Source organism: Protopterus annectens, chromosome 11.part0 (genome assembly GCF_019279795.1).
Source record: "Protopterus annectens isolate FY-2018-M chromosome 11.part0, PAN1.0, whole genome shotgun sequence".
Classification (NCBI taxonomy): domain Eukaryota; kingdom Metazoa; phylum Chordata; order Ceratodontiformes; family Protopteridae; genus Protopterus; species Protopterus annectens.
The window spans coordinates 102796392-102823236 of NC_056745.1; the positions used below are offsets into that span (position 1 = coordinate 102796392).

The 26845-nt window shown below is 43.5% G+C and overlaps 1 protein-coding gene across 4 annotated transcripts in view; it reads right to left on the reverse strand.

The window, feature by feature from the left end:
• LOC122815190 (transcriptional enhancer factor TEF-3-like) overlaps positions 1 to 26845 on the reverse strand; it is a 2337692-nt gene that overhangs the window by 2240521 nt on the left and 70326 nt on the right. For all 4 annotated transcript variants that reach the window (XM_044087472.1, XM_044087473.1, XM_044087474.1 and 1 more), the window contains exon 3: positions 20634 to 20771. In XM_044087472.1, coding sequence (XP_043943407.1) covers positions 20634 to 20766 — 133 coding nt within the window. In that variant the 5' untranslated portion in view covers positions 20767 to 20771. The remainder of the gene's footprint in view (positions 1 to 20633; positions 20772 to 26845) is intronic.

Sequence of the window (26845 nt, forward strand, 5' to 3'; positions counted from 1 at the left end):
CAGGTGACGAAATACCGAGTCCTGATCAAGAGTGGAACTGGAGCAGCGCTTCAGGTTGTCCAGATATGCAGGATGGATGGGATATCAGATCCGAATGGGATCTAGAATCCAAGGAGGATTCACCGAGTGAGACCTTAGAAAGGGGAACCAGATCTGTCGAGGCCCAATGAGAATCATTCTGCAACCCACCCGAGAGGCTTTCTGAAGAACTTGGAGCATCAGAGGCAAAGGTGGATAAGCATACAGGGGAACCTCCTGGAGGAGGTATCAGAGCCAAAAACTGTTGCACTTGGTGTTTGAGGAGAGGCGAGCTTGTCCGCCAGGATGTTGGAGGTGGAGATTGCCCATTCCCAAACTCTCATGGCTGTAAGACCTTGTTCCCCTTGCTTGTTGATGTACCAGACCACAGACATGTTGTCCGATTGAATCGCAATTGTTCCCAAGGGAAGAAAGTCCTGAAGTGCTAGCTAAGAGCACTGCTCTCATCTCTAGAACGTTGATATGCAGTAAGGTCTCTGAATCGCAATGCCCCCCCGAGGCGGGAGGCATCCGTGGTCACCGTGGCGAGCCCCGTGGAGATCTGGAGAGTGAAGCCACCACAGGAGGGACCGGCTATAAGCCTTGCTGATCGCAATGGGATGATGCATAGGAGAGCAAGGTATGACCACTGTACTAAGAGAGTCCACTGTAGGATGCATATTGAGCCTGGCAAGAGGGAGAAGTGCTATAGCAGACGCCATGGACCCTAGAGCCCTCAGGACCAACTCCTGAACAGAACTTGAGTGGAGAATGGCCCGCACCTGGAGCTGCAGATTTTGAACTCTGTCCATAAAATCTAAGAGCTGTGTGGGCGCCAGGTTGGATTTCTTTGTATTTATTGTAATGCCCAGAAAGGAGCAAGATGGAGAAAGGAGTCTCGCGCCAATAATAGTAGATGCCTTGTTGCCAGTCGTCCAGGTAGGGAAAGACCTGCACCCCTGAAGCCTCAGGTGGGCCGCTACCACTGCTAATACTTTGGTGAACACCCTGGGGGCTGTGGTGAGACCAAAGGGAAGGACCCGAACTGGTAGTGACTGGCTCCCAGGCGGAGGAACCTCCTGAGCGCCTGTCCATCAGGATGTGGTAGTACGCTGTCTTTGAGGTCTATCGAGCACATCCAGTGATTTTCTCCCAGAAGGGGAGAATAGATTGCAGAGTGACCATTCGAATTTTTCTTTGGGGACTGCCAGATCAAGAGAGAGAGGGAACCCCATCCCGATCTCTGGGGGGGGGGCTGATGATGGCTCTTTCTTTAGCAGATGGCCAATTTCTTCAAAGCCGCCCTCCGCTGACCGGGTGAACGCCCTGGGAGGGACTTCAACTTTGAAAGTGAAGAAAGGGGATGACATATGATTTGGATGATTTGGAGAACCCAGCGTCTGATGTTAAGTGACTCCCATGCCGCTCTAGTGCCCCCCCCCCTCCCGACTGCCTCAGAGGGAGCAGGGCAGCCGGGCAACAGGTTACGCGCTGGGCGCCGCTCAGAAGGTTCCTGACTGACCCAAGTTCTCGGGAGCCCCTAGGGCCTCTAGCGCTGGCCCTCTCTCCCTCTCTGAAGGACTAGTTGTCGTTGTCAGGAGCAGGCTGGGATTGCGACTTCCGAACCACTTCTTCTTCTGACTGATTCTTTCATTAGGGGGCCCCTGGGGTGCAGAAGTGGATTCGATGGATCCCAGACAGACAGCCCTTCTCGCCCTCTTCGCTTCTGGGTCAATGTTTCGCTAACGGAGAAAGAAAGAGAGCAGATCAAAGGGGCGGGCGCCTGGCGACGACAATGAAGCCTCAGAAAAATCCAGAGGATGGAAGCCAGCCTGACGCCTAGTGCCCTAGGCTCTGCCCCTGCTGTTCTAGCTGCACTCTTCAGAAAGCGTGCGACATGGACTCTGGGGAAGATGCGTGATTCTTTTAAATGATCTCCTGCATCCTAATGACGCAGGTGCAGTAGTTTCAGCAGAGCGCCAAGGTCGCTGAAAGGTAAACAGCACGGTCGGACGGTGGCTGAGATCCCATCGGGCAGACTGGCCCGAGGAAGACTTTGGAGAGCAGACCCCCCCCCTTATACGCATTTCCATGATGTCTGTCTCCAAATGAGACATCCTCGGGGGGAGGGAGCCCTCCTCTTCCTCCCCGTCAAGTCCTCCGTGGAGAGACTCCGGGGGGGAGCCCTCCTGCCTTTGCACGTGGACACTCCCATGGACATCATCTGGGGCAGAGGACTCACTCACAAGCACAGAGGGAGCGCGACGGAGCTTAAACAAGTGCCGGGGTCCGAGACTCACAACCCTCCCCACTACATCAAACGCCAAAGGGGAGGACGCCCCACGACATCTGGATCCGATCTCTCTCCCCTCCGAAGTGGATCGAGCCGGGGCCGGGCGCCGCGAAGCGGATCCGGTGCGACAGTGCAGACGGCACAGACAGCGCAGGGAAGGAGCATCCGGATCCCCGGATCGAGGCTCGAGGCAGGGTCGAGAGGTCGGATCCGATGCACTGGCAGGGTCGGATCCGGCACAAAGTACTATCGCCGGGTGCCCCCGCTGCCCCCGCCTCTCCTAGCTGCTGCACCCCGGAGCGAACCCGGAAGGAGGGTCGGCTTGAGGCCTTGAGCTTGAGCCTCCCCCAGAGGGGAGCAGGGGGGATCTGCATCTGGCTCCCATCTGCATCTGGTCATCCGGGTCCAGATCAGCATCCGAAAGGTTATACGCGACGAGGCTACCGGCTTGGATCTCAGGGCGGCGTAGCCTCGACGAGATGAGCTCCTCCTCGATAGCCTCGGTGGAGGTCGGTCCTCCACCAGAGCCCAGAGCCGAGAGACCAGGAGGAGAGACAGGAGAGGACGAGGAGCCGGAAACAGAGGTCTCGGCCGCCGGGCGAACAGAGGCCTCCCCCGGGCGGGGTGGTGCTTCTCCTCCGGTCTCCGCTTGGATCCTCCTCCCTCCAGGGGTAGCCCCAGAGGAATAACCTCCAACCAGAAGTTTGAGTCCCAGGAGGGGGAGGGGTGCCGGGGCGAGGGGAGCGAAAGGACAACCGGGCGTACCGGAGGAGGAGGAGGTCTTTGAGAGCGGTCCGCGTAAAAAGCCAGCCCAACTTGGACCCTCACAAATGGAACATCCAGATGTGAGGTGTTCAACCCCAGGCATTTGGTCACATCGAGTGGCCAGCTGGGGGGCACACACTTACACTATTTAGAATTAGAAAATAAAGATTTGGGTGGTTGGTCCATCCCAATCTAACAAAGTAGTTACCAAACTAAAAGTAACTAAACAAACCAATATACACACACACAGGCACACACACACACACACACAACAGCTTAGGGGAGATATAACTTTTTAGATTACTCTAAAAAGTAAAAATATCAAGGGGAAACCCTACACTTTCACAAAACTTCAAAAAATAAAAACTTAAAAAATTTAAGAAATTTAACAGTGTAGCTAGTGAGAGAGAGAAACAAATCCAGTCACCATGCGCCAAACCAGAGATCTGAGGTCATGAGGGTAGAGCAGGGCATTATGGGTGAGGGGAGGGAGGAGAGCTTGGATCCATAGCTGGAAAACCATGCCGGTTCGGATCCGATATCGGATCCATAACCCACAGGTTGCAGACAAATGAATCTCCTACTTCAGATGATGGGTTAGTCCTGAGGGATACCCTGTCAGCATGAAAGATGATGAAGGGATCTGCAGCCATGAGTGCTTGCAACTCGGAGAACGTTCTGGCTGAAGTGATGGCCAGAAGGAAAGCTGTCTTCCAGGAGAGAAATTTTAGCTCTGCTGATGAGACAGGTTCAAAGGGGGGAAGGGTGAGCTTTTCCAACACAAAGTTAAGGTCCCAAGCTGGGGTTGGTGCTCTTCTGGGTGGCCTCAAATTGCTAGCCCCTCTTAGGAACTGTTTGATCAGAGGGTGTGAGAAAAGGGGCTGCTCAGTGGGAAAATGAGTAGAGATAGCAGACGCATGAATTTTAATAGAGAAAAGGAGAGTCCACTGTATAGCAAGTCAACTAAGTAATCCAAGATGAGAGGGAGGGAGGGCTGTGCCGTATTGGCTCCCTTAGTCTGAATCCAGGTGCAGAACCTTTTCCATTTGTCAGCATAAGACTTTCTAGTGCTAGGGCGTCTGGTCTCATGTATAACATCTAGAACCTGTTTGCTGAGGTTGACAGATTGATTGAGGGTTAGGGAATAAGCCAAGCTGCCAAATTGAGTGTCTGCAATTGAGGATGCATGAATTCCCCTTCCCTCTGGGTCAGGAGGTCTGGAATCTGAGGAAGATGCCAAGGTGGCAGAGGGGACAGGCTGCGCAGCAAGGGGTACCAGTGCTGGTGAGGCCAGTCTGGAGCTATAAGAATTTTCCTTGGTTTTTCCTCCTTTACTTTGAGCAGTACCCTGGGGATGAGAGGTAGTGGAGGAAAGGCATAGACCAATAGATTGACCCAGGGGAAGGACAGGGCATCCACTTTCCAAGCCATGCTGTGATGCTCCCTGGTGCAGAACTTGCTGAGCTGATTGGTGTGGTAGGCAAAGAGGTCGACCTTCGGGGTGCCCCATTTGTGAGTTATTAGAGCAAAGGTTATTCTTTTGAGCTAGGTCCAGAAGACTTCTGCTTAAGTGGTCCACCAGAGAGTTGAAAGAACCCGGTAGGAATTGTGCTAACAGGTGGAGTTGCATGGCAGAGGCTGTGTGCCAAAGTGTCATGGCCAGCCTGCATAGAGGGTAGGACTGAGTCCCTCTCTGCTTGTTGATGTATCACATCACAGTTGTGTTGTCTGTTTTGATCAGGAGTGCTCCTGGGGAGAGAAGGGGCTTGAAAGCTATCAAGGCGTGCTGGACAGCTATCATCTCTTTTTCATTGATGTGCAGATGGATTTGCTGTGGGATCCATTGGCCCTGTATGCACCTGCCGTCCAGGTGTGCACCCCAGACATAATCGGATGCATCTGTGGTGAGGGTCTTAGTGGCGTGGGGTGGTGAGAAAGATAGTCCTTTGTTGAGGGAGCATGCTGTTGCCCACCAAAGAAAATCTTTTCTGAGGCAAGGTATTATAGGTATAATAGTCTCCAGGTCTTGAGAGTGTTGACACCAAAGGCTTTTTAGATACCACTGAAGTTTCCTCATATGCAGTCTGGCATATGGAATGAATAGAATGCAAGATGCCATGAACCCCAAAGCTTGCAGGATTTTCCTTGCAGATAGTTGGGGTCTGGTGGCTAGTTGAGAGAAGTAGGCTGTCAGGAAGGTTTGCTTTTCTGGTGTAAGGAATGCCATCTGGGATGCTGTGTCCAGTCTTGCTCCCAGGAATATAATCCTTTGGGTGGGTACTTGTTTGGATTTCTTTTCGTTGACTGTGTACCCCAGGGAGGATAGAAGGGACTTTACAAAGGCCAGGTGCTTGAGTAGCTCTTCCTGGCTGTCTGCCTGAATTAGGCAGTTGTCCAAGTATGGGTAAATCTGGAGATTCCTTTGCCTGCAAAAGGCAATGGCCGGAGCCAGACATTTTGTGAAAACTCTGGGAGCAGTAGATAAGCCAAACAGAAGCGCAGAGAACTGAAAGTGCTGAGATCCTGCCCTGAAATAGAGATATTTCCTGCATGATTCCCTGATAGGAATGTGGAGGAAGGCCTATTTTACGTCTAGGGTGACTAGCAAAGCATCCTTGGAGAGCATGGGTAGCAGCTGCTGGAGGGTGAGCATTTTGAATTTTGGGATCACCAGGAAGGTATTTAGAATGGATAGATTGAGGATGGGGCACCAGGTACCCTCGGGTGGCTTAGAACTCCCTGGTTTTGAAGTGGAGGTAGTCCACTGCTTAGATCTCTGCATTCCCTGTGGCTGCTGTCTGTGGGGTCTGGTTCCCCGGGGTCTGGGATGAACTGACCTGGTGGGAGCAAGAAAGGACCAGTGTTTGGAGGGACAATGCCTGCTGAACCTGGTTGGCTGGACCTGTAAGAAATCCTTAACTGTTTGCATAGATTTTGCTTTTTCTTCCATCCTTTTTAGGAACTCTTCTGCCTTAGTGCCAAATAAGTTGTCTTTGTGCAAGGGGGCATCCAACAATTTAGATTTAACATGGTCTGGCAAGGGCTGTTCCTTAAGCCATGCATACCTTCTTAGTACAGAACCTGTGACTGCTGCCCTGCAAGAAGCTCCTAGGGCATCAAAACCACTGTGCAAGGTGTGTTTAGTTACTTGACTTGCAGAATGCATTAACTCTTGTAACTGTTTAGATTCTGCACAAGCAGGAAAGGAAGACATTTTTTGTTTGAGGAGTTCCAGGGTATGTTGCTTAAATTTTAGCATCTGGAACTGAACATTTAGTGCTCTGATAGCAAGAGTAGCTGAGGTGTATACTTTTTTACCCCATCTGTCTAGTGCTCGGGAATCCCTATTTGAGGGGGTGGAATTCTTAGCAGAGGTTGCTTTAATTCATTTAGGCCCTTGAGAAATTACCTCAGGGTTAACAGTAAGATTTTTTAAAAGAAAATTGTGTGAATCAGAGACTCTGTAATACCTCTCTGGTTTTCTCGGTGCAGGAGGGAGGGTGTCAGGAGTCCAGCGGGATTCCGGGAAAACATCCTCCACAACATCCTGGACTGAGGGGATGGCCAGGAGTCTGTGCTGTGGAAGATCTAAGAATTCCCTGAGTCTCTTTTTAGACTGAGGGTAGTCCTGACTTTCCCATTGGAAATGTTCCCTTAAGGTGTGCAGGGTTTCCCCAAAGGAAAAATCCTCTGGGGGAGAGGCTGAAGGAATGGAATCCTGTGCATCAGAATCCTCATAAGCAGAGAGGGATTGCATGTCTTCATACTCAGATGCATCAGAGTCATCAGACTCCTGTTAAGACAAAACTACAGGGGACAGATATCTTTTTCTTTTGGAAGGGGTAGCTTGGCTTCCCCTGATCAGAATGATAAGGTCTTCCACCATTTTAAGCATTTGAGACTGAGGCAAGGAAGCAGGTGCCTGAGATTGGATCGTCGATTTTTTGGGTGTGGTTCATAACCTGGGCCTAAGAAAAGTACAGTTGTGTACACTTACCATAAATGTAGATGTTTGAGTGCATTCACTGTTGCAGTTATTACATTTGGGTAATCTGCGGGCAGGTTGCCCTCAGTTGGCCTGATTAACAAAGTCTTGGGTCCTGCGTCGGTTGCTGTCCCTTCTTCCATGACGTCAGGTTATCAGGGGTATAAAACATGCAGACGACGCCATTACATCAGTTTTTCTTGCCCCAGATGTCAGGTGCCCCCCAAATGGGGAGCCAAATATTTAAGTAATTAAAAACACAAAAATATACCTCCAAACAAAAGCAAATGCACCAAAAAGGCTTTTAAGCATAGTAAAGGAATGTAGAGGCATAGTAAGAGAAAGACAAGGGGTTGGAGGGAGGGTAACCAGGACTGCAACAGTGAATACACTCGAACATCTACATTTATAGTAAGTGTACACAGCTGTACTATGTTCTTCGTGTTTCACTGTTGCAGTCATTACATTTGGGTAGATTCCCAAAGCTATGGTTAGGAGGATGGATTTATACAGCATTAGGATGAGCTATAAGGCCCTGCAGGACAGCAGTGGCAAAGCCAGCTCTGGATTTAGAGAAGAAAGGTAAATGGTAATGTTTGGTGAACGTATGAACTGAGCTCCAGGTAGCAGCTTCTAGAATGTCTCTGGTAGGAACACCTCTGAGAAAGGTTGTAGAAGTAGGTGCAGCCCTGGTGGAATGAGATCTGATCCCCTGGGGAATAGTTTTACCATGGTGCATATAGCAGAAACGAATACAATGGCTTATCCATTTGGAAATAGTCTGCTTTGAAATAGCCTTTCCCTCTGCCCCTGCAGCAAATGCCACCAGTAGTTGTTCAGATTTTCTTTGAGATTTTGTACTGTTTAAGTAAACTCTAAGTTGTCTGTGTACATCCAATGAATGCAATATCCGTTCCTCCTTGTTCTGTGGATTGGGAAAGAAAGTTGGCAAATGAATGGTCTGACTAAGAGCCACACTGGATACCACCTTAGGCATGAAGGATGGATTGGTCCTGAGACACACCCTGTCCGCATGAAAAATAATGAAAGGCTCCACTGCCATAAGAGCCTGTAATTTGGAAATCCTTCTAGCTGAAGTGACTGCTAAAAGGAAAGCTGTTTTCCAGGACAGAAATTTTAAGTCTGCATTAGCAGCTGGCTCGAAAGGAGGGACAGTGAGTTTTTTCCAATACAAAATTGAGGTCCCAGGCATGGGGTGGAGCTCTCCTGGGTGGTCTTAAGTTTTTGGCCCCTCTGAGATACTGCTTTAGCAGAGGATGAGAGAAGATGGGAGGTTATGTGTTGTAATGAGCTGAAATGGCTGAGGCATGGATTTTTATGGAAGAAAAGGACAGGCCCTTGTGAAGCATCTCAGTTAAGTATTGTAAAATCTGAGGAATATTGGGCATTGTTGTGCTTATCCCTTGTGATTGATTCCAGGCACAGAATCTTTTCCATTTGTTATCATAAGATTTTCTAGTACTAGGCCCCATAATAACATCCATCACAGGTTTGCTGAGGGATGCTAAGGGTGAATTTAGGTGATTAGCCACATTGCAAGATTCAAAGTTTGGAGATGAGTGTGCAGAATTTGGTTGTTCTGCTGAGAAGTAAGTAAGGTGACTGAGGCAGGTGCCACAGTGAAAGGTGTGACACATAGCACAGGAGTGGGTACCAGTATTGGCAAGGCCAGTCTGGAGCAATCAAAATCATTTTTGGTTTGTCCTGTTTGACTTTTAGTAGAACTTTGGAGAGCAGAGGCAGAGGGGGAAAGGCATAGACTGATAGGTTTTTCCAGCTGAATGATAAGAGCATCCATTTTACAGGCTTTCTTGTGATGAGTTCTTGTGCAGAATTTGTCCAACTGATAGTTCTGGGGTGAGGCAAAAAGATCTATGTCTGGACTCTCCCATTTGCGTGTCAACATGTTGAAAATCCATGGTTCCAGTTTCCATTCGTGTGGGTCCATGAGATTTCTGCTTAGTTCGTCTGCCAGAGTATTCAGCTTTCCTGGCAGGAATTGAGCTTGTAGTTGAATTTGATAGGTCAAGGCTGTGTTCCACAATGTCATGGCTAGTCTGCAAAGGGGGTAGGAGTGTGTACCCCCCTGCTTGTTTATGTACCACATAACTGTGGTGTTGTCTGTCTTTATCATTAATTGTCCTGGATGAAGATAGTCCTTGAAGGCTGTCAGTGCATGCTGCACAGCTAGCATCTCGTTTTGATTGATATGAAGGTGCATTTGATTTGGGCTCCATTTGCCCTGAATGCACTTCCCTGCCAGATGAGCCCCCCGAAGCATAGTCTGATGCATCTGTAGTTAGGGTTTGGGCGGCAGGGGGTGGAGTGAATGGCAGTCCCTTGTTTTGGTGGCAGGCCTCTGCCCACCATAGGAACTCTAGTTGCAGGCAAGGTATGATAGGAATCATTGTTTCCAGGCTGTGGCAATGTTGACTCCATAAACTCTTTTAAGTACCACTGAAGTTTCCTCATATGCAGTCTTGCATATGGAATTAGAAGAATGCAGGAGGCCATGAACCCCAAGGCTTGCAGAATTTGTCGTGCAGATAGCAGGGTTTTTGTGGCCACCTGTTTGAAGTAAGTCACCAAATGAATTTGCTTTTCTGGCATAAGGTAAGCCATCTGGGCAGTTGTATTCAAGCTTGCATCCAGGAATGTAATTTTTTGAGAGGGTACCAGTTGTGATTTCTTTTTGTTTATGTTGTACCCTAGACAAGTTAGAACCTTTTTTACAAACGCCAGATGATTTATAAGTATGGCCTGGTTTTCTGCCTGAATTAGACAATCGTCCAGGTATGGATATATTTGAATATTTCTTTGTCTACAAAATGCAATTACTGGAGCCAGGCACTTTGTGAATACCCTGGGTGCAGTAAACAACCCAAAGGGCAGTGCAGAGAACTGATAATGCAAATAGCCTGCTTTGAAGTGTAGGTATCTTCTGCAAGATTCCCTGATTGGGATATGCAGGTAAGCTTCTTTTAAATCTAGAGTTGCCAACCAGGCATCTTTGCCTAGCATAGGAAGTAACTGGTGAAGAGCCAGCATCTTGACTTTTGGAATATCGAGAAAGGTGTTTAGAGTAGACAGGTCCAGAATTGGAAGCCAAGATTTGTCTTTTCTGGGTACCAGGAAAAGCCTGGAATAGGAACCTTGTCCCTTTTCCTCTTCTGGTACCGGTTGAATAGCCCCATGTTTAAGAGGGAAAGTACTTGTTTCTGAGCCTCTGCCCACTGATTTGGGGGCAGGTCTGGCCACCCGTTTGGTGTTGGCAACGTGTGGAAATGAAATCTCTATCCCTGGGACACTAGATTTAAAACCCATTTGTCCTGGGTTATGAGTTCCCAGTTTTTTGCATGAAGAGCAATCTTTTCCCCCCAAAGGGGCGACTGAAAGGTAAGTGCTTGGCAGTTTTAAAGGAAAGTAATTGAGACTGTTTACCATAGGAGAGTGTCTTGCTATTTCCAGATTTGGAAGTGGATGCCCCCCCCCCCATTGCTTAGTTCTGAGAGTCCCTTGGGACTGAAACCTGGTGCTTTTGGTGTGTCTGGGTTTGGTGTGAGAGGATCTGGAAGAAGCTGGAAAGGACCAATTCTTAGTAGGCCAGTGCCTACTAAATCTTGGAGGTTGCACTTGTAAGAAATCTTTTACAGTTTGCACAGATTTAGCTTTATCTTCCATCTTTTTTAGAACTTCTTCAGCCTTATTGCCAAACAGGTGGTCCTGATTTAAAGGAGCATCCAACAATTTGGCTTTAACATGATCAGGCAGAGATTACTCCTTAAGCCAAGCATGCCTTCTAAGCACAGAACCAGTAACCGCAGCCTTGCAAGAGGCCTCTAAAGAATCAAAACCACATTGCAAGGTATGTTTTCATAGGTTCATAGGTTAGTACTAGGCTAACTGCCCTTGTGAGCCATTTTAAGCCTAGCCAGTTATCCCCTGTGAGATTCAAACCCTGTACCTTGTGTTTGTAAGGCAAACACCTTAACCATTAGGCCACACTCCCAACCCCAAACTTTCCAACTTGTTCAGCAGAATGCAATAAATCCTGTAAATCTTTATTTTCCACACCATCAGAAATCAACATCATTTTCTGTTTAAACAGTCCCATAATATGCTGTTAATATTTTAGCACATGAAATTAGCAGTTTAAAGCTCTGATTGCCAAGGTTGCAGAAGTATAAACATTTTTACCCCATCTATCCAGTGCCCTGGAGTCTCTATCAGACTGGGTAGGATTTTTAGCAGTAGAAGTCTTAATGCCCTTTGGCCCCTGAGAAATGGTTTCTGGATCCACAACAGGATTTTTGAAAAGGAACTTGTGGGACTCTGGAACCCTGTAGTATCTGTTGGGTTTACTAGGAGCTGGAGGCAGGGAATCAGTAGCCATACTGGATTCTGAAAACACATCATCAACAATGTCTACTACAGGAGATAGAGCCAAAGGCCTATGCTGAGGTAGAAGAAGAAATCCCTAAGCCTCTTTTTTGATTCAGAAAATTCCTGACTTTCCCAGTGGAAATGCTCCCTTAAGGTATGTAAAGTTTCCCCAAAAGAAAACTCCTCAAGGGGGGGGAGCAGAGGGAATGGAATCCTCTGCATCACAATCCTCATAAGTAGGCATGGACAAATCCAAGTCATAGGAAGAATTAGAAGAAACAGAGTCCTGATCAGAAGATTCATAGTCAAGGTCAGTCCTAGGCCTCTTAGAAGGGGGTGGTTGACTACCCCTGATTTGAGTAATAAGATCTTCAGTCATTTTGATCATTTGTTTTTTAGGCATGGGGCATGAACATGTGGCCTGGGCGTCGACATAGATCAAGATTTAGGCCTTGGAACAGAAGGTGGAGTCGGTTTAATATGCAAGTCTATAGGCCTGAAAACACCCTCAGAAGCCGGTGCCTGCACAGCAGCTCTGGACCCATCCAAGGTAGAGACATCCGCGGGTTCCATTGGTGAAGCATCTCACGGCATACTGGACTCCAAATGGGTCTCAGTAGAGGCCTGCAAGTCAGAAGTAGTGGGTCTCAGGGGCTGTGAAAGTGCCTCACTGAGTACCGGCGAACTGGCGACTGGCTTAGGAGAAGCGTCGTCATCAGTTTTGGACCTCAACGGCCTGTCTCTGTCTTTTCCTTTGCGTTTTTTTAGAATTCAGGTAGTCAGATGGCTAACCAACGTAATTTCTGGATAATTAAACCAAGAACCGAAATATTTAGAGGCAAAAATGTACCGACGACGGATAGTGTGCTGATTAAATAAAGCACAAAACCGACAGCAAGGTACGTCGTGGTCAGGGTCTAGGCAAGGAATACAGTACAAATTAAAATCTTTATGAGGTATTTGCTTCCCACAAGTAATGTAATTATTAACTTTTACTGACATCGGTAAGGAGCAAGCAAAAGTTTCCCCAACGGGGTACTTAGCTTTAAGTTGAAGACTTCAGTTCTGAAACTCAAAAACGAAAATTTCAGGAGTCAACCGACCAGCACTTGCGAACTGCTTCTGCTTTGGGCACCGCACGGCAAGAGAGACTGATGTAATGGCATTGGCTGCATGTTTTATACCCCTGACGATCTGATGTCATGGAAGAAGGGACAGCAATCGACGCAGGACTCAAGACTTTGTTAATCAGGCCGACTGAGGGCAACTTTGCCAGCAGATTACCCAAATGTAATGACTGCAACAGTGAAACATGAAGAACATCAGACATGAAGTGGGCAAGAAGCATACTGTGGCTGAAGAAAAACGAAAAAGTATAATATGATTTAGCTCACTGAAAAGGAAAACAATTTATCCAACCCCAAATACAAAGGAAATGTGTAATGCATATAAAGCATACATCAACCTTTTCATACTCTGTGACAGCTGTTACTAGTAACACAGTTAAACATTAAAGCTTTTTAAAAACCTGAGGCCTCACTTCAGGAAATAAAAATGCTCAGCCACACAAAACATTTCTGTTTACTTCTTCCTAGCTCTGCTGCAACCCAATAAACCAATCTATACAAGTCTGTTCAAAGCAACCAAAAACTATGCATCAAACAAATTAGTACTGTGTGGGTATCAAAACTAAATAAAACAAGTTGGTCCACTACTTTAAACAGAAAATCTTAAAAATAAAAAATGCACAGATTGTCAAAACTACAAATGCAATAAAACAGATACATCTATCAATGTTAAAGATATATCAGGCTGACTAATATGTTAGTAGGAAAGTATAAAGCAGCATCAGATGTTTTATAATGCTTTATGGCACACGACGAGTACTACAAAATTGCTAACAATAGTGGGCTTCTTGATGTTATTCAAAAGACATGACATATCACACAAGTATGCAGGCAGAAAGAAGGCTAGCAGCAGACAGCTGCAAAAGAAGCAAGCAATAATAATACCAAATGTCAGCTTGCATTGAAAGAGTGCCACACCATTACAGATTAAATCATATGATCAAAAATGATTAAGGAAAAGCAACAAAAGCACTTTAATATAGCATTTTGCTGCTGATAAAAATATACTGCTCTCATAAATGCTGATGATCAGGGAAAAACAACATATAACATTATGTTGTTGACTAAATGTTACTTTCATAAGTTCTAATGAAAGTGGGGAAACAACAAAAAATGTTTTGCTGCTGATTAAAATAATGCATGCTTTCATGATCACTGTTATGGACAGGCAATAAAGAGAAAGCACAAAACCAGATAACTTAATGAAAAACTGAGTAATCTTATAATAAAGATTAAGAAGCACTTCACATCAGACCCACAACAAGAAACACTTTTAATGTTAAAAAGATTTATAATATTATAACAAAAATAAAGAACTGTGAAAATGAACTGTAAATTATTCTCTGAAGCAGAATCACAGCAAACAGCAATTTATAAAGGATTATGGTTAAGTCAATTATCATAATCAGGTTGTTGTGTGTTTGAGAAGTGTTTTCAAGAAATTCAGACTGAAAGTGAAGTCCAAGAAGTATACTTTGGAAGTCCATTTCAGGGCCACATAATAAAAATGTTCTGACCAGTGACTTTAACTTAAATATTTATAATGCAAGGGGAATCCCAGCTACTCCAGTGTATTACCACTTTAAAAGAGTAGCACTTCAAAATCTATGACAGATTTTAAAGCTGCTACTCAATATGAGGTGCAGTTAACCTTTAGATTTCAGTATGGTATCATCACAGTCATAAGCAGAGACGAAAATAGTCATGGGAAAAGGTTCTAAATGAAGGGCAATTTTAGATACTAGATCTACTCACTTAAAAGGAGGATTTAGATTGCATTTTCTGAAGTAAAAAAATCTATAACACCTATTTTTGCCATCATCTGTTTATTGTAATCCATCACCTTTTTCTCAAATTGTCATCAATTGCAAAAGTATGACATTGTACAGCTATGAGCTAAAATCAGGGCATCCTTGAAAACCAGACTCAGTTAAAAACATGCAGTATTTAATCTTAATTAAATTGTACTGGTGATCATGGGGAAGCAACATAAGACATTTTACTGCTGACTAAAAAACTACACTGGTTTACCAAGCTTTTTTGGTTATGAGGAAGAAACACACATAATTTTGCTACTGCTTAAAAAATGACATTGCTTTGAGAGGAGCTACTGACTGAGGAAAAGTCACCAGAAGAAACCAAAGGTACAACTGTATATGTTTATGTTGAATTGTGTTAGACATCTAATATGATTTATGCTTTATTATTGGAAGTTACTGTGGCATGCTAGCATTTTGTCTGTACCAAGTTGTTTTTAGTATAATAGTATGGTCTATTTGCATAGCTGCACCTTGTTCACTAATGTTATTCATGTAATTGTGTTGTGTGTAGACAGCTCATATTCTGTCTAATTACTTCTATATAATTGTGCTGTTACTGGAGGATAGAATCACATTAGACAACCTTGACAGAGTACTGCTCGCTATATTTTTATCTGTAACTGCCTAACTGTCTGAGGTTTCTTCTAACAGATGTTCTTCCAATTGGCTCAATATCTGCATGTACTAGTAGTTGGTTCAAGACATTTTCCTGCATGAGGTAGCTATTTGCTCAGTTTGTTTTTTGTAATCTTTATAATATATATTTGCCATCTCAAAAGTGCTTACTCCTCTCTGTACTCTTCTTTTCTAGACCTAACACCACTCTTAAGTATTCAACTGTGGTACCACCTTTATCATTCTTATAAGAAAAGTGCAGTCCGGGTCTGAACTGTCTGCAAACAGCTAAAGTTAACTTTGAGTATGTGTCTACCTGTTTGTGCCAATATTCATTTTCCCCTGTAGAGCACTCTGCTTTGGCTTGTAAGCAGCCCCCCCACACACACACTCATCTTTCACTTTCTCTCTTATTCCCTTCTGTTAGCAAATAGTATCCATAACTGATCAATACTGTGTGTTTGTTAATTTAAACTGAGACCACAGTAGCCTACAGATACAAGGTTATCCTGTTTTTCCACCTGAGAAAAGGTTAAGAAATGACTTACAGTTTCAGAGCAGTCATTGGTCAATTGTGATTGTTTCTTAAACACAAACTTGTCTTTGCTTTGGCTCATTAGCAGCAGTACAAAGAACTGCCTGCTCACACCCTTGTTCTCCCCTCCCCCTTCCCTGCTTATTACCTTAAGACAATCCCAAAGTTAATATATATTACCTGTGGCAGGCACCATTTTTAAAACTACAACCACCTTTGTTACTATCATATGTTCATTTAGCAGTTAACTCTGTTAACTGATTGTTTCCAGCCCCCTCATAAGAGCAACTAACAGGGTCTCTAACCGCTTCGCTCCCCACCCTGCCCCCTATTCCCTCCCGCCCCCAGTGGTCCCACCTTTATTACACTCACACACCCCTCCCATCTTTCCAATAGCCAACCACAGTGCTAACTCAACACTACCTCCTCCATCTTCCCACTACTATCACACCTCCTCAACTAACATGTACAAGCATACCTTAGCTATGCTCACAGCATGCACTCTCCTTGCATATCTTACATCCTATCAAAGCTCCATCATTCCCCCACTCAACCACTACCACTGTACTACTACTCACACCACCACTCATGTCTCACCCTCACTCAGCTCCCCTCCCACCAACTCAAGAACCATCCCTATGCACCTCCCACATATTCTACCAACTATATTACTCAAACATAAAGCATCCCTACAACTTAACATAGTAACCCTCCCACCATACCTATTACCCACAGAGCACAATCATAAAGTTTCCCTTATAAACAAACACATTCACAAACTGAGAAAACTAATAACCTCATGCATATCAAAACTAACCCTAAGTGGAGACATCCACCCCAACCCTGGCCCTACCATCTCCAACCCCAATCCTCATAATCAGACTAGAAACCACAACTTCTCCCATATTACAGCCAAGAGAAAGCCAAGTGACATCCTTCTACTAAGCATAAATATTAGAAGTATATCCAACAAAGTCCATGAACTCCATGCCACCATAGACTTGTACTCCCCAGATATAGTCATCCTGACAGAAACCTGGCAAAAACTTCACATTACCAGTGAGCAAATACTCCCTACAGGTTACAGCATACTAAGAGTAGACCGGCTAAACAAGAAAGGAGGCAGTGTAGCTATAATATTTAAACAGCATCTAAACATCCAGATCTTAAAATCATCAGCTCCACAAATAGGCAATGAAGAAATAATATATACCAACCTCAAAATAAACCAAAACAAAACCATCAACATAATTGGATGCTACTTCCCACCTGGCCAAAACATCCCTCCACTAGAAAACCTCCTCAGGTGGTCTACCCAGCATCTTCCCCAAGAAACTATCATTTTAGGTGATTTCAATATTGACTGGCAATCCTGTACTGGCAACCATCCAACCCATCATGTAAACCTTCATGGCTTCACCCAACTAGTCCAGTCACCAACCAGGATAAATAAAAACTCCAGCAAGCACACTACCCTGGACTGGATACTAGTCAGTAAGAGCCCCCAGTCATATATAACAGGCTGCTTATCAGATAGCCTCAGTGATCATTCCCCAACATTCCTACTAAAAAAATACCTATACCAAGCTAAACCTGTCATCTACTGTCAAATACATAAAAATCTAAACTTTAACTCACTCACATTCATCTCATCCCTCAAAGAATGTAACTGGCATCCTCTAAAGTACCTCAGTCTTGATGATGCAGTTGAATTATTTAATACTACCTTCCTGAGCATCCTTAATTACCATGCCCCCATAAGACTTTCCAGAACCAAAGCACAACCCTCCCCATGGCTACAGAAAACCACTAAGTCAGAAATGAAAAACTGGGATAAAGCCTGGGAGCACTGGCGCAAAACTAAAACCCCCTAAACTAGACAGAAATTCCTACAACTACGCAATAGAGTCAAAAAGCTAATAAAACAGGACAAATTCCAATACTACCAGTCTGCCCTAGACTCCTCACAACACAGCCACCAACAATTCTGGTCCTCCATAAACTCCATCCTCCACCCAGGTAAAGTCAGTACCCCTCCTCCTAACATCCCTCACTCCTCAGAAAATATTGCTACCTCATTCAACACACACTTCATCCAAACCATACTATCACTAGCTAAACAACACAACCCCCTCCCCTCCAACCCACACCTTCAACTAGTAATCTCCCTACTGCCTTCTCTTTTTCTCCTGTACCTACCTCCAACATAAAAAAAACTCTTAACTAAACTTAAACCCACCAAATTAGCAGCCAACAACCTCCCAAGTGAATACCTACAAATCTCAGCTGATGCTCTGGCCTACCCAGTATCCATCTTGATTAACCGATCTCTGTCAGAAAGTTGCGTTCCCACACTGTGGAAAGTATCACATATAATTCCCCTCCACAAAGGCGGACCCTCCACAGAACTAACCAATTACCACCCCATAGCTATTCTCTCTCCACTCTCCAAAATACAAGAGAGATGCATACACTCTCAGGTCTCAGACTACCTCCTTACTAGCAACCTCCTTTCCAGTACTCAGCCTGGTTTCCGACCAAACCATAGCACCACCACTGCCTTACTCTCCTTTATTAACACTATCCTTCAGCATAAAAATAATGGCTATCTTTCCTCTGCTACTTTCCTAGACCTATCTAAAGCATTTGACATGGTCCCACACAAACAACTTATCTCTGTCCTCAATAACCTATCCTTCTCTCAATCAGTCACCAACTGGTTTCAGAATTACCTGTCTGACCACCAACAATCCATTGTATGGCAGAATGACATATCTCCCCAACTACCTGTCTCCATAGGGGTTCCCCAAGGATCCATCCTTGGACCCCTACTCTTCTCTGTTTACACCAATAATCTAGCCTCTGCCACCAAACTCATACAATACGCAGATGACTCAACCATCATCTGCTCAGCCCAGTCCCTACCCAAACTGCAAAAAGTCACACAGGAAGCCTTTTCCTCTGTTGAAACTTGGTTATCTGATGCCCAATTAATACTCAACCCAAACAAAACTAAACTACTCATCTTCCAACCCACCAAACATACTCAAAACAACTCTCACTTTAACATCACAGCAAAAGACAACACCACTATATACCCAACTGAACACACCAAATTGCTAGGAGTGGAAATACACAATAAACTAAAATTTGACATTCACATATCCATGACCATAAAAAAAGTCCACAAAAAACTAGGAGCTTTATACATAGCATTTATATAGTTGATAGCCTAGTACCAACCTATGAACCTATGAACCTATGAACCAGAAATAAGCAACTTCTCACCAAAGTAGCAAAGATTTCAATAGCAAATTCCCACCTTATCTCCACCCTACTTTATGCCTCTCCAATATATACCAACCTAAGGCAATGCGATCTAAACAAGCTAGAGACCTGCTACAACAAAATCGCCAAATTCACCACAGGGGCATCCTACCGTAGTCACCACTGCCTCTCATTTGCTGAACTGGGCTGGCTTGAACTCCCTCACCTCCTTCAGTGGTATCAACTCTCACTCGACAACAAACTAGTAAACCATCCTCTAAATGTCCCATCCCTCCAGAATCTACTCCAACCCTATCACACCACCAGACCACTAAGATCCAGCAACAAAAATCACTTGCAGATCACTAAAGCCAATAACTCTGCTGGTGAAGCACTATTCTCTTGCACCATAGCCAAATTATGGAACTCCCTTCCACCCACAATTACCTCCGTACCATCATGCACCCACTTCAAAACTTTACTAAAAGCGCACCTAAAAACATGCTGGCTATGCCCTTGCAACTCCCACTCTAATATCACCCACCCCATCCAACCACTACCTTTCTTTCCACTCTGCTAACTACCTTGATTATAGCAAGCTCAGATGCTCATAAGCCTAGTACTTATTATACAGCAGGAACTTCTTACTGTAACATTTGTTAATGTCTGTTATGTACTTCACAGATAAAGATTCTAGTTGTCTACTGATGTACTATGTTCTTCATCTGTAAATATGTTGTAAGTAATTGCTATGTTAAATTGTTAATCACTATGTAATCCAATGTAACTACTGTCTGTTTATTTTAACTGTGGAGCTTTTCTCTCTGGGCCTCCGCTGAAAATGGACCTGCACACCCCCTACTGTAATGTCTTCCCTGGTAAAGTCAAACCACAAAATGGTCTCCTTTAAAGTAAAAATAAAACCGGGACCCCCAGTTAAACCTGGAATATTCAGGAACTACTACTCTAAGACTAACCTCCTGCTATTAAGTAATAACCTGGCAAAATTTCAAGCCCCCATCAACCCTGAGAACACTGCTGCCGATGCTGAACTGTTCACAAAAACCCTGTACAAGAATGTTAATAGCTGCATAGAGGCAGCTGTACCCAACAGGAAGGAGTACAGAACTAACTCAAAAAACAAGCCACCCTGGTGGAATCACAAACTCAATATGTGTGACAGAAGGAAGAAAAGCATGGCAAAAATGAGGATTTGGTGTATCCATTAACAAATCATATAAGAATGTTTTCATTTTATGGATGATAGTATTTACTTCAGCTTTACTGATTTTTTCAAAAGTATTATGACCTGAAAGGAGCATACACATAAAATTATTACACTGCGCAATGTCCATTAACACCACCTTACCACCTTTGTCTGCCTGTTTTATAATAATATTATTACTTCTACTTAGATCAAATAATGCTCTTCTTTCATTCTCATTCAAGTTATAATACTTGTAATTCTGATTATCTCCAAAGAACATTTTATATAAATAATTTTCACACATTTTGTAAAATACTTTAACAGCTGGGGTACTGTTACATGTAAAAGTACTGGAGCATTTTAGAAGTTTGTTTTCATCAAAAGTAGCATTTCTATATATAACTTTCAGGTCTAGATTACATACGAACATCCTAAGTTTGGTTAGACAATCATTGATATTACCATCTACAGATAAGATAAAGGATAATCCTTTATCCAACAATTTTAACACTGAGTCTGTAAATATTACACTAGATAAATTCACAACAGTATGACCTAAATTATTCAGTTCCTTTTGCTGCAAGTAGTTGGTCCTACCTTTGTGAAGGTTTAAAGTCCCATCTGAGTTGGTGTGGTCAGTTCTGTGTTTCCTTTTCTTCTGCTCCATCCTCTGCTTCTGGCTCATACAGGATTGCTGAATCTGAAGTGGCAGTTGTACTGGAAACTTCATCAGCTCTAAAAAAACATTCACATTAGGTTCACTTAAATTTAACTAATTTTCTTATCGTATTCCATCAATGTTCATGTTACTAACATGATTCTGATTTGAACTATGTGGTTCAGCATTATTATCAGCATTATTCATTTATTTTTCATTCATTGTTTCCTGAATAATGGAAGTATTTTTATTTTGTAAACCATCAGCCGTTACTCTGAATTCATCCAAATCAGCGACTGAATGGCCGACATATGTCCGTTGACGTTTGTTTGATCTGCTATCATGCTGACTGTGGTAGTGGCACCAGGAGTATAATAAAAAGTCTGTGCCTTAGCAAATGAAGATGGTAAATGGTTCCTATTAGATGGTAAACAGTTCCTATTAGAAGCAAGTCTTTCTGGTTTTGGTCAGTGGAAGACATCTCCGAACAAGCTTACGTTTTTTTGGGAGCGACTAATTTATTTTTAAAAGTCCTGAGTTTATCTAACATATTTTAATATTCAGGTAAAACAGCATTAAGCTCAGCAGAGTGTATAATACTGTCTTCTAATTTGCCAATCTCTGATGCAAGTTCACTTTCAATACCAGAAAAAAGTCATTCATTAGCTTCATATAACTAATATTTAACTGTAGATTTAACTCTTGCCGCTTGTTTAGTAAATTGGGGTACTTATTGCCCTATGAGGGCATCTTAGTGATTCTAAGGCCTCTAGGAGTGATGCCTTTTTCAATATATAGCGTAAAACTTAATCTTTGCCACTGAGATTTCTTAAAACATTTGACTAAAGAACCAACGGTATGTATTCTCTGCATAAGTTCATCTTTCTTAATCATTATAGTATCAGCTTCAGGAGTTCCAATATTAGTTCTAGTAGGCATGGTAATTTAATTAAATATAATTATGTTTTAGCTTTAAAATCAGTTTAATACTACTGGTTACATTAATACCTGGTGGGGTGTCTGCTCTAAAGTAGTGTATCCATTTATATTCTACACAATCAGTAATTATATTTAATTATTATAACCAGGCTGTTAAACTTAATATGATATTATACTGTTTTTTTCATATATAGTACTTTCTCATATATAGTACTTTTTATATGTAGTACCGTTTTATATATGATACTGTTTTTTATAAATCTGTAATTTTAGTAAATTGTTTTATTTAGTTTAGATAATGTATGCTAGACAAACATTTTTATTGAATTTGCTATTTTATTAGATGGTCAGCTGATCATTAAATTAAACAATTGATAGGCCAGCTTATGTTATAAAAGAAGCAATTACCTTTAACTGCTTTTAACCTGCATTGATAAACAGTCTGTGTGGCTTGAAAGCTTTGTGTTTGGAATAAAGTGCTTTAATATTTGAAACGTACATATCTGAAGGGGGTAATATGCAAAAAAAATAATCTTATGCTTGATGACTGAAAATTTAAAACTGCATCTGACAGCAAAGCCACAGCAAACAGTATTTTGCAAATAATAATAAAAAAGATTGAGTGTACTGTAAGAAAAGCAATGAATTGTAAATGTTCACAGGTTTTTACTATGTCTTAATGGAAACACTCTTGATAACCCTGTTGTCAGGTTTATTACTACTGCCTAATGGTAAGCAATTATGCTTGTACCCTCAATTGCTTTGTGGCTGCAGCTTCAAAGTCTTTCTACAATGCTTATCAACAGCATGTTTTATGTCTGCACTCATACATGTCAAAGTAGAAATACGAATGAGGTGACGCATCACCTAATGAAATCAGGTAGCCAAACCAAAATGCAAGAAAAGTAGCACCACATTGTAAAAAATGAAGTGAAGCAAAAGTAGATTTGTATGGAAAAACACAGAATTTTGCTCCACTGTGGGAGCTTGTGAAGACGCCAGTGACTAACATAGGGAAGCAAACAGATAAGCACTGTGTTCGTTCATTCAGTCATTAATTCATTTATTTATTCATTTCCAGCACCAGCCTTATCCTGTTCAGAAATGCAGGGGATCCAGAGCTTATCTTGACAACAAATGGGCAAAATGCAAGAACCAGTCTTACATAATATGCAGGCCCATCACAGAATTTACACACACTTACATACATAATGCATATATATCTTTTGTCAATATGGGGTATCACTATTTCACTTGTCAACATGTCTTTGGAATGTGGGAGGAAATCAGTGACCCCAGTGAGCACCCTTGCTGTCAGAGAGTTGACATACAAACTCTGTACAGAATGTACTTCAGCTGAGAAGCAAATTAGGAAACCAAGTGCTACGAAGCTGCCAAACTAATCACTATGTCAATTTGTGCACAGAAGTAAGACTAAATTACTGCCAGTTATTCCATCTAATAACAACTGTTTACAACTTGGAAAATCAAACTGCCCACTGTTCGGGATGACAGTTGAGGATAACACAGTCAGGGTGTGGCTATAATACAAAATACAGTAAATTCCACTCTGCAGTGTAAAATAGTTTCTTGTGCATTTCCATGGGGATGGCAGAGTGTGTGTGTGTGTGTGTGTGTGTGTGTGTGTGTGTGTGTGTGTGTGTGTGTGTGTGTGTGTGTGTGTGTGTGTGTGTGTGTGTGTGTCAGAATCCTTTCTGCTGTAGTTTGTTCTCATGGGGTCAGTAGTGTCAAACTAAGTTTATCATACATGTCCTCCCACTTCTAAGTGACTTCATTTGTGAGCAGCAGGCAAATCATGTACTACAGCATGTCTTCAGAATAGTTATACTGTATCAAATGCACTGTAGTCAGACTCTTTATACCACTGTCACCATTCTCTTGCTAATGTCCCTTTAAGTGAGGAGTCACATACTAGAGCATGCTGTCTTAGGAATAGTTGTACTGCATCAAATGTACGGTATAGAGGCTCCATATACCACCAACACTAAGGATTCATCATCACTAGAACAGAGCATGCTGGATTTCCACATGGTCCTCACTTAAAGGGTCATTGACAATGGAACAGTGTCAAATGATTCTTTGAGCCCTGACATTTCAAAATTTAGAATAAAATGCAAATTCTGAAATTCACTGTCACAACTTTAAAGCAGGGTGGCTATCCCCTCCTAAACTCCGCACATTTCTATAACTTACACATGCCAACTGCAACACTGCAATACCTCTGAGTACGAGTAATACTCCAAGCTACTAAAATCTCATATGCATTCTCACTAAGTCAGACTTGAAGTTCAGCAAATAATACTATCACACTTACAGTCCTCAGAACTGTAATAGTTACTAGACAGGACTCCACTCTACTAAAAAACACACTCTTGTACACTCACTGATAATATGAGTTGCACAGTATGCAAACTCTAACCTCCATTCAGTGTCACTTACATCAGTATTGTATGGCAGACTGCCACCGCTATTATAACATGTTCTTTTGGTTAGGGTCACTGATATCAAATTAAGTATGCAGTGGACAGGGCTCATCTTACATAGTGGCAGAGTCTATGACATCACACCACGAATGGCATAGGCAGCATAATAAGAAGTTATGTCTTACCATAATGATCCATGTGAATTGTTCATCTCGCCTTTGTTCTTACACACGGGTTCGGAGCCGATCCTCAGCTCCGAGTCGGCTGCATCACTAGCTCGCAACTTTGAGAAAGCTCGAGGCACAGTAATATCCCATGATCCTCCGGTGCTAATCCTCAGATCTAGTTTGCTATATCAGAAGAATCCCTCTTAGAAATGTGTCTAAAACACTTATAAACAGATACTACAAAGTGTCTGGAAACCTACTGCCAGGTAGAGGATAAAAGATGCCATTACTGATGTTAATAACATGCCAAGCATACCTAGAAAAGGCTGAAAAGGAATCTAATTGAAAACCGTTCTCCCAGACCGTAGGACGGGGGATGGAGGGGGGGAATGTAAGAACAAAGGCGAGATGAACAATTCACATGGATCGTTATGGTAAGAACATAACTTCTTAATGTGAAATTGTTCAATCTCGCCGTTTGTTCTTACACACGGGTAGCGTCCCTAGCTCCTTTTTCCCGGGTGGCTCAAGGGAAAACATTCCTGAGTACAGTGGAACCAAATGTCGCCCTGTCCCTGGAGCTCTTGTCTAGCTTGTAGTGGGCGATAAAGGTATGTGGTTTTGCCCAAGCTGCCGCTGCACAAATGGTATCTAAGGGCAAATGAGCGGTATGGGCTGAAGCGGTAGCAATCGCCCTTGTAGAATGAGCTCTGGGTTTGAAAGGGAGTTGCTGTTTGGATTCAGTATATACAAAATTTATGCAATCTGAGAGCCATTTGGATAAGGTAACCTTCGTTACTGCCTGTCCTTTTCTTTGGTCAGCATATGAGACAAATAGTTGATCTGATTTTCTGTACTCTTTTGTCCTATGTAAGTAAAATCTTAGTTGTCTGTGAACGTCCAACTTGTGCAATGTGTATTGCACATTGCACAAGTTGGACAATGAGTATTCCAGCTTATTGGAATGATTTTTAAAGAAGGTAGGCAGTTCAATAGATTGATTGATGTTCTGAATCGAACAAACCTTCGGAAGGAAGGATGGATTGGTGCGCAAGGTTACTCTATCTGGATGAAAAATCATGTACGGGGGTCGGACAGATAGAGCCTGTAACTCTGAAACTCTTCTGGCGGAAGTGATGGCAACCAGGAAAAATGTTTTCCATGAAAGAAATTTTAACAGAGTTGTGGTTGCTGGTTCAAAAGGGGGCAACATGAGTTGTGACAGCATGAGATTAAGATTCCAAGGTGCTATTGGATTACGAAAAGGGCAACGGAGATGAAAAGTACCTTTCATGAAGGCTTTACAAAGCCTGTGGGACATAAGAGAACCATCCTTACGGCCAATATGAAAATTGGATATAGCGGCCAGTTGAACCCTTATAGTGGATGTTGCTGCTCCTTCTTGAAATAGTGAGGTTCGGAAATCTAGTATCTTGTGTACTGGGGCCCCAAATGGATCTATACCTTGTTTGGAGGCCCAGTGCGCAAAACGGTTCCATTTGCTGATGTACAATTTTCTTGTAGATGGTTTGTGAGAAGATACAATAATTTGTTGTACTGCAGGAGATAGTAACTCTGACCTGGCTAAGATGGGAAGCGGAGCAGCCAAGCTGTCAGTTTGAGGGACTTGAGGAAGGTGTGAGGAACTCCCGGCAGATGTGTCAATAGGTCTGGCTCCGGGTCCAGTATCCATGGTTCCTCCACTTGATGGGATTGAAGGAAAGAAAACCAGATTTGTCGAGGCCAGAATGGGGCTATCAGTATTATGGTCCTGTCCAGATGTTTGGCTTTCTGCAAAAACCTGGGAATTAGTGGAACAGGAGGAAAAGCATAAAGGAGACCCGGGGGCCAATCGTATACCAGTGCGTCCCTGGGGACACCCCCTGGGGGGGTAACAGGGCAAAGTAGCTTCTGCATTTGGCATTCAAAGGGGATGCAAACAGGTCGCAGTAAGGCTGGCCCCACCTGCGGAAGATCTCTTCCGCCACTTGAGGTTTGAGGGACCACTCGTGAGGGAACAGGATGGCTCTGCTCAACCTGTCCGGGATTACGTTGGAAGTCCCCGGGATGTGCGTTGCTATCAGAAAGCGTCCAGTGGACTTTGCCCATTGCCTCTCTGCATAACGGGTAAGATCTGGTTCCCCCTTGCTTGTTTATGTACCAGACCACTGACATGTTGTCTGTCTGAACTGTCACTGTTCCCCGAGGTAAGGACTTGTGAAAGTGTTGCAATGCTAGACACACTGCCCTCAGCTCTAGAACACTGATGTGCAGATTGTACTCCAAGTTGGACCATTGACCTTGGACTGTTTGTCCCTGAAAGAATCCCCCCCACCCTATCAGGGAAGCGTCCGTGGTTAGAGTTGCTACCGGACTGGGTAATACAAAGGGTTGTCCTAGTGTTAGCTCTTGACTGTGTATCCACCACAAGAGATCCTTCTTGCAAGAATTCGTGATCAAGATTTCGTGAGATAGTGGAAGTTGTAGATATGACCACTGGGCGAATAGCATCCATTGAAGGATCCTCATGTGCATCCTGCCTAAAGGAACTACAAGAAGGGAGGCTGCCATCAAGCCTAGCATTCTTAATACTTGTCATGC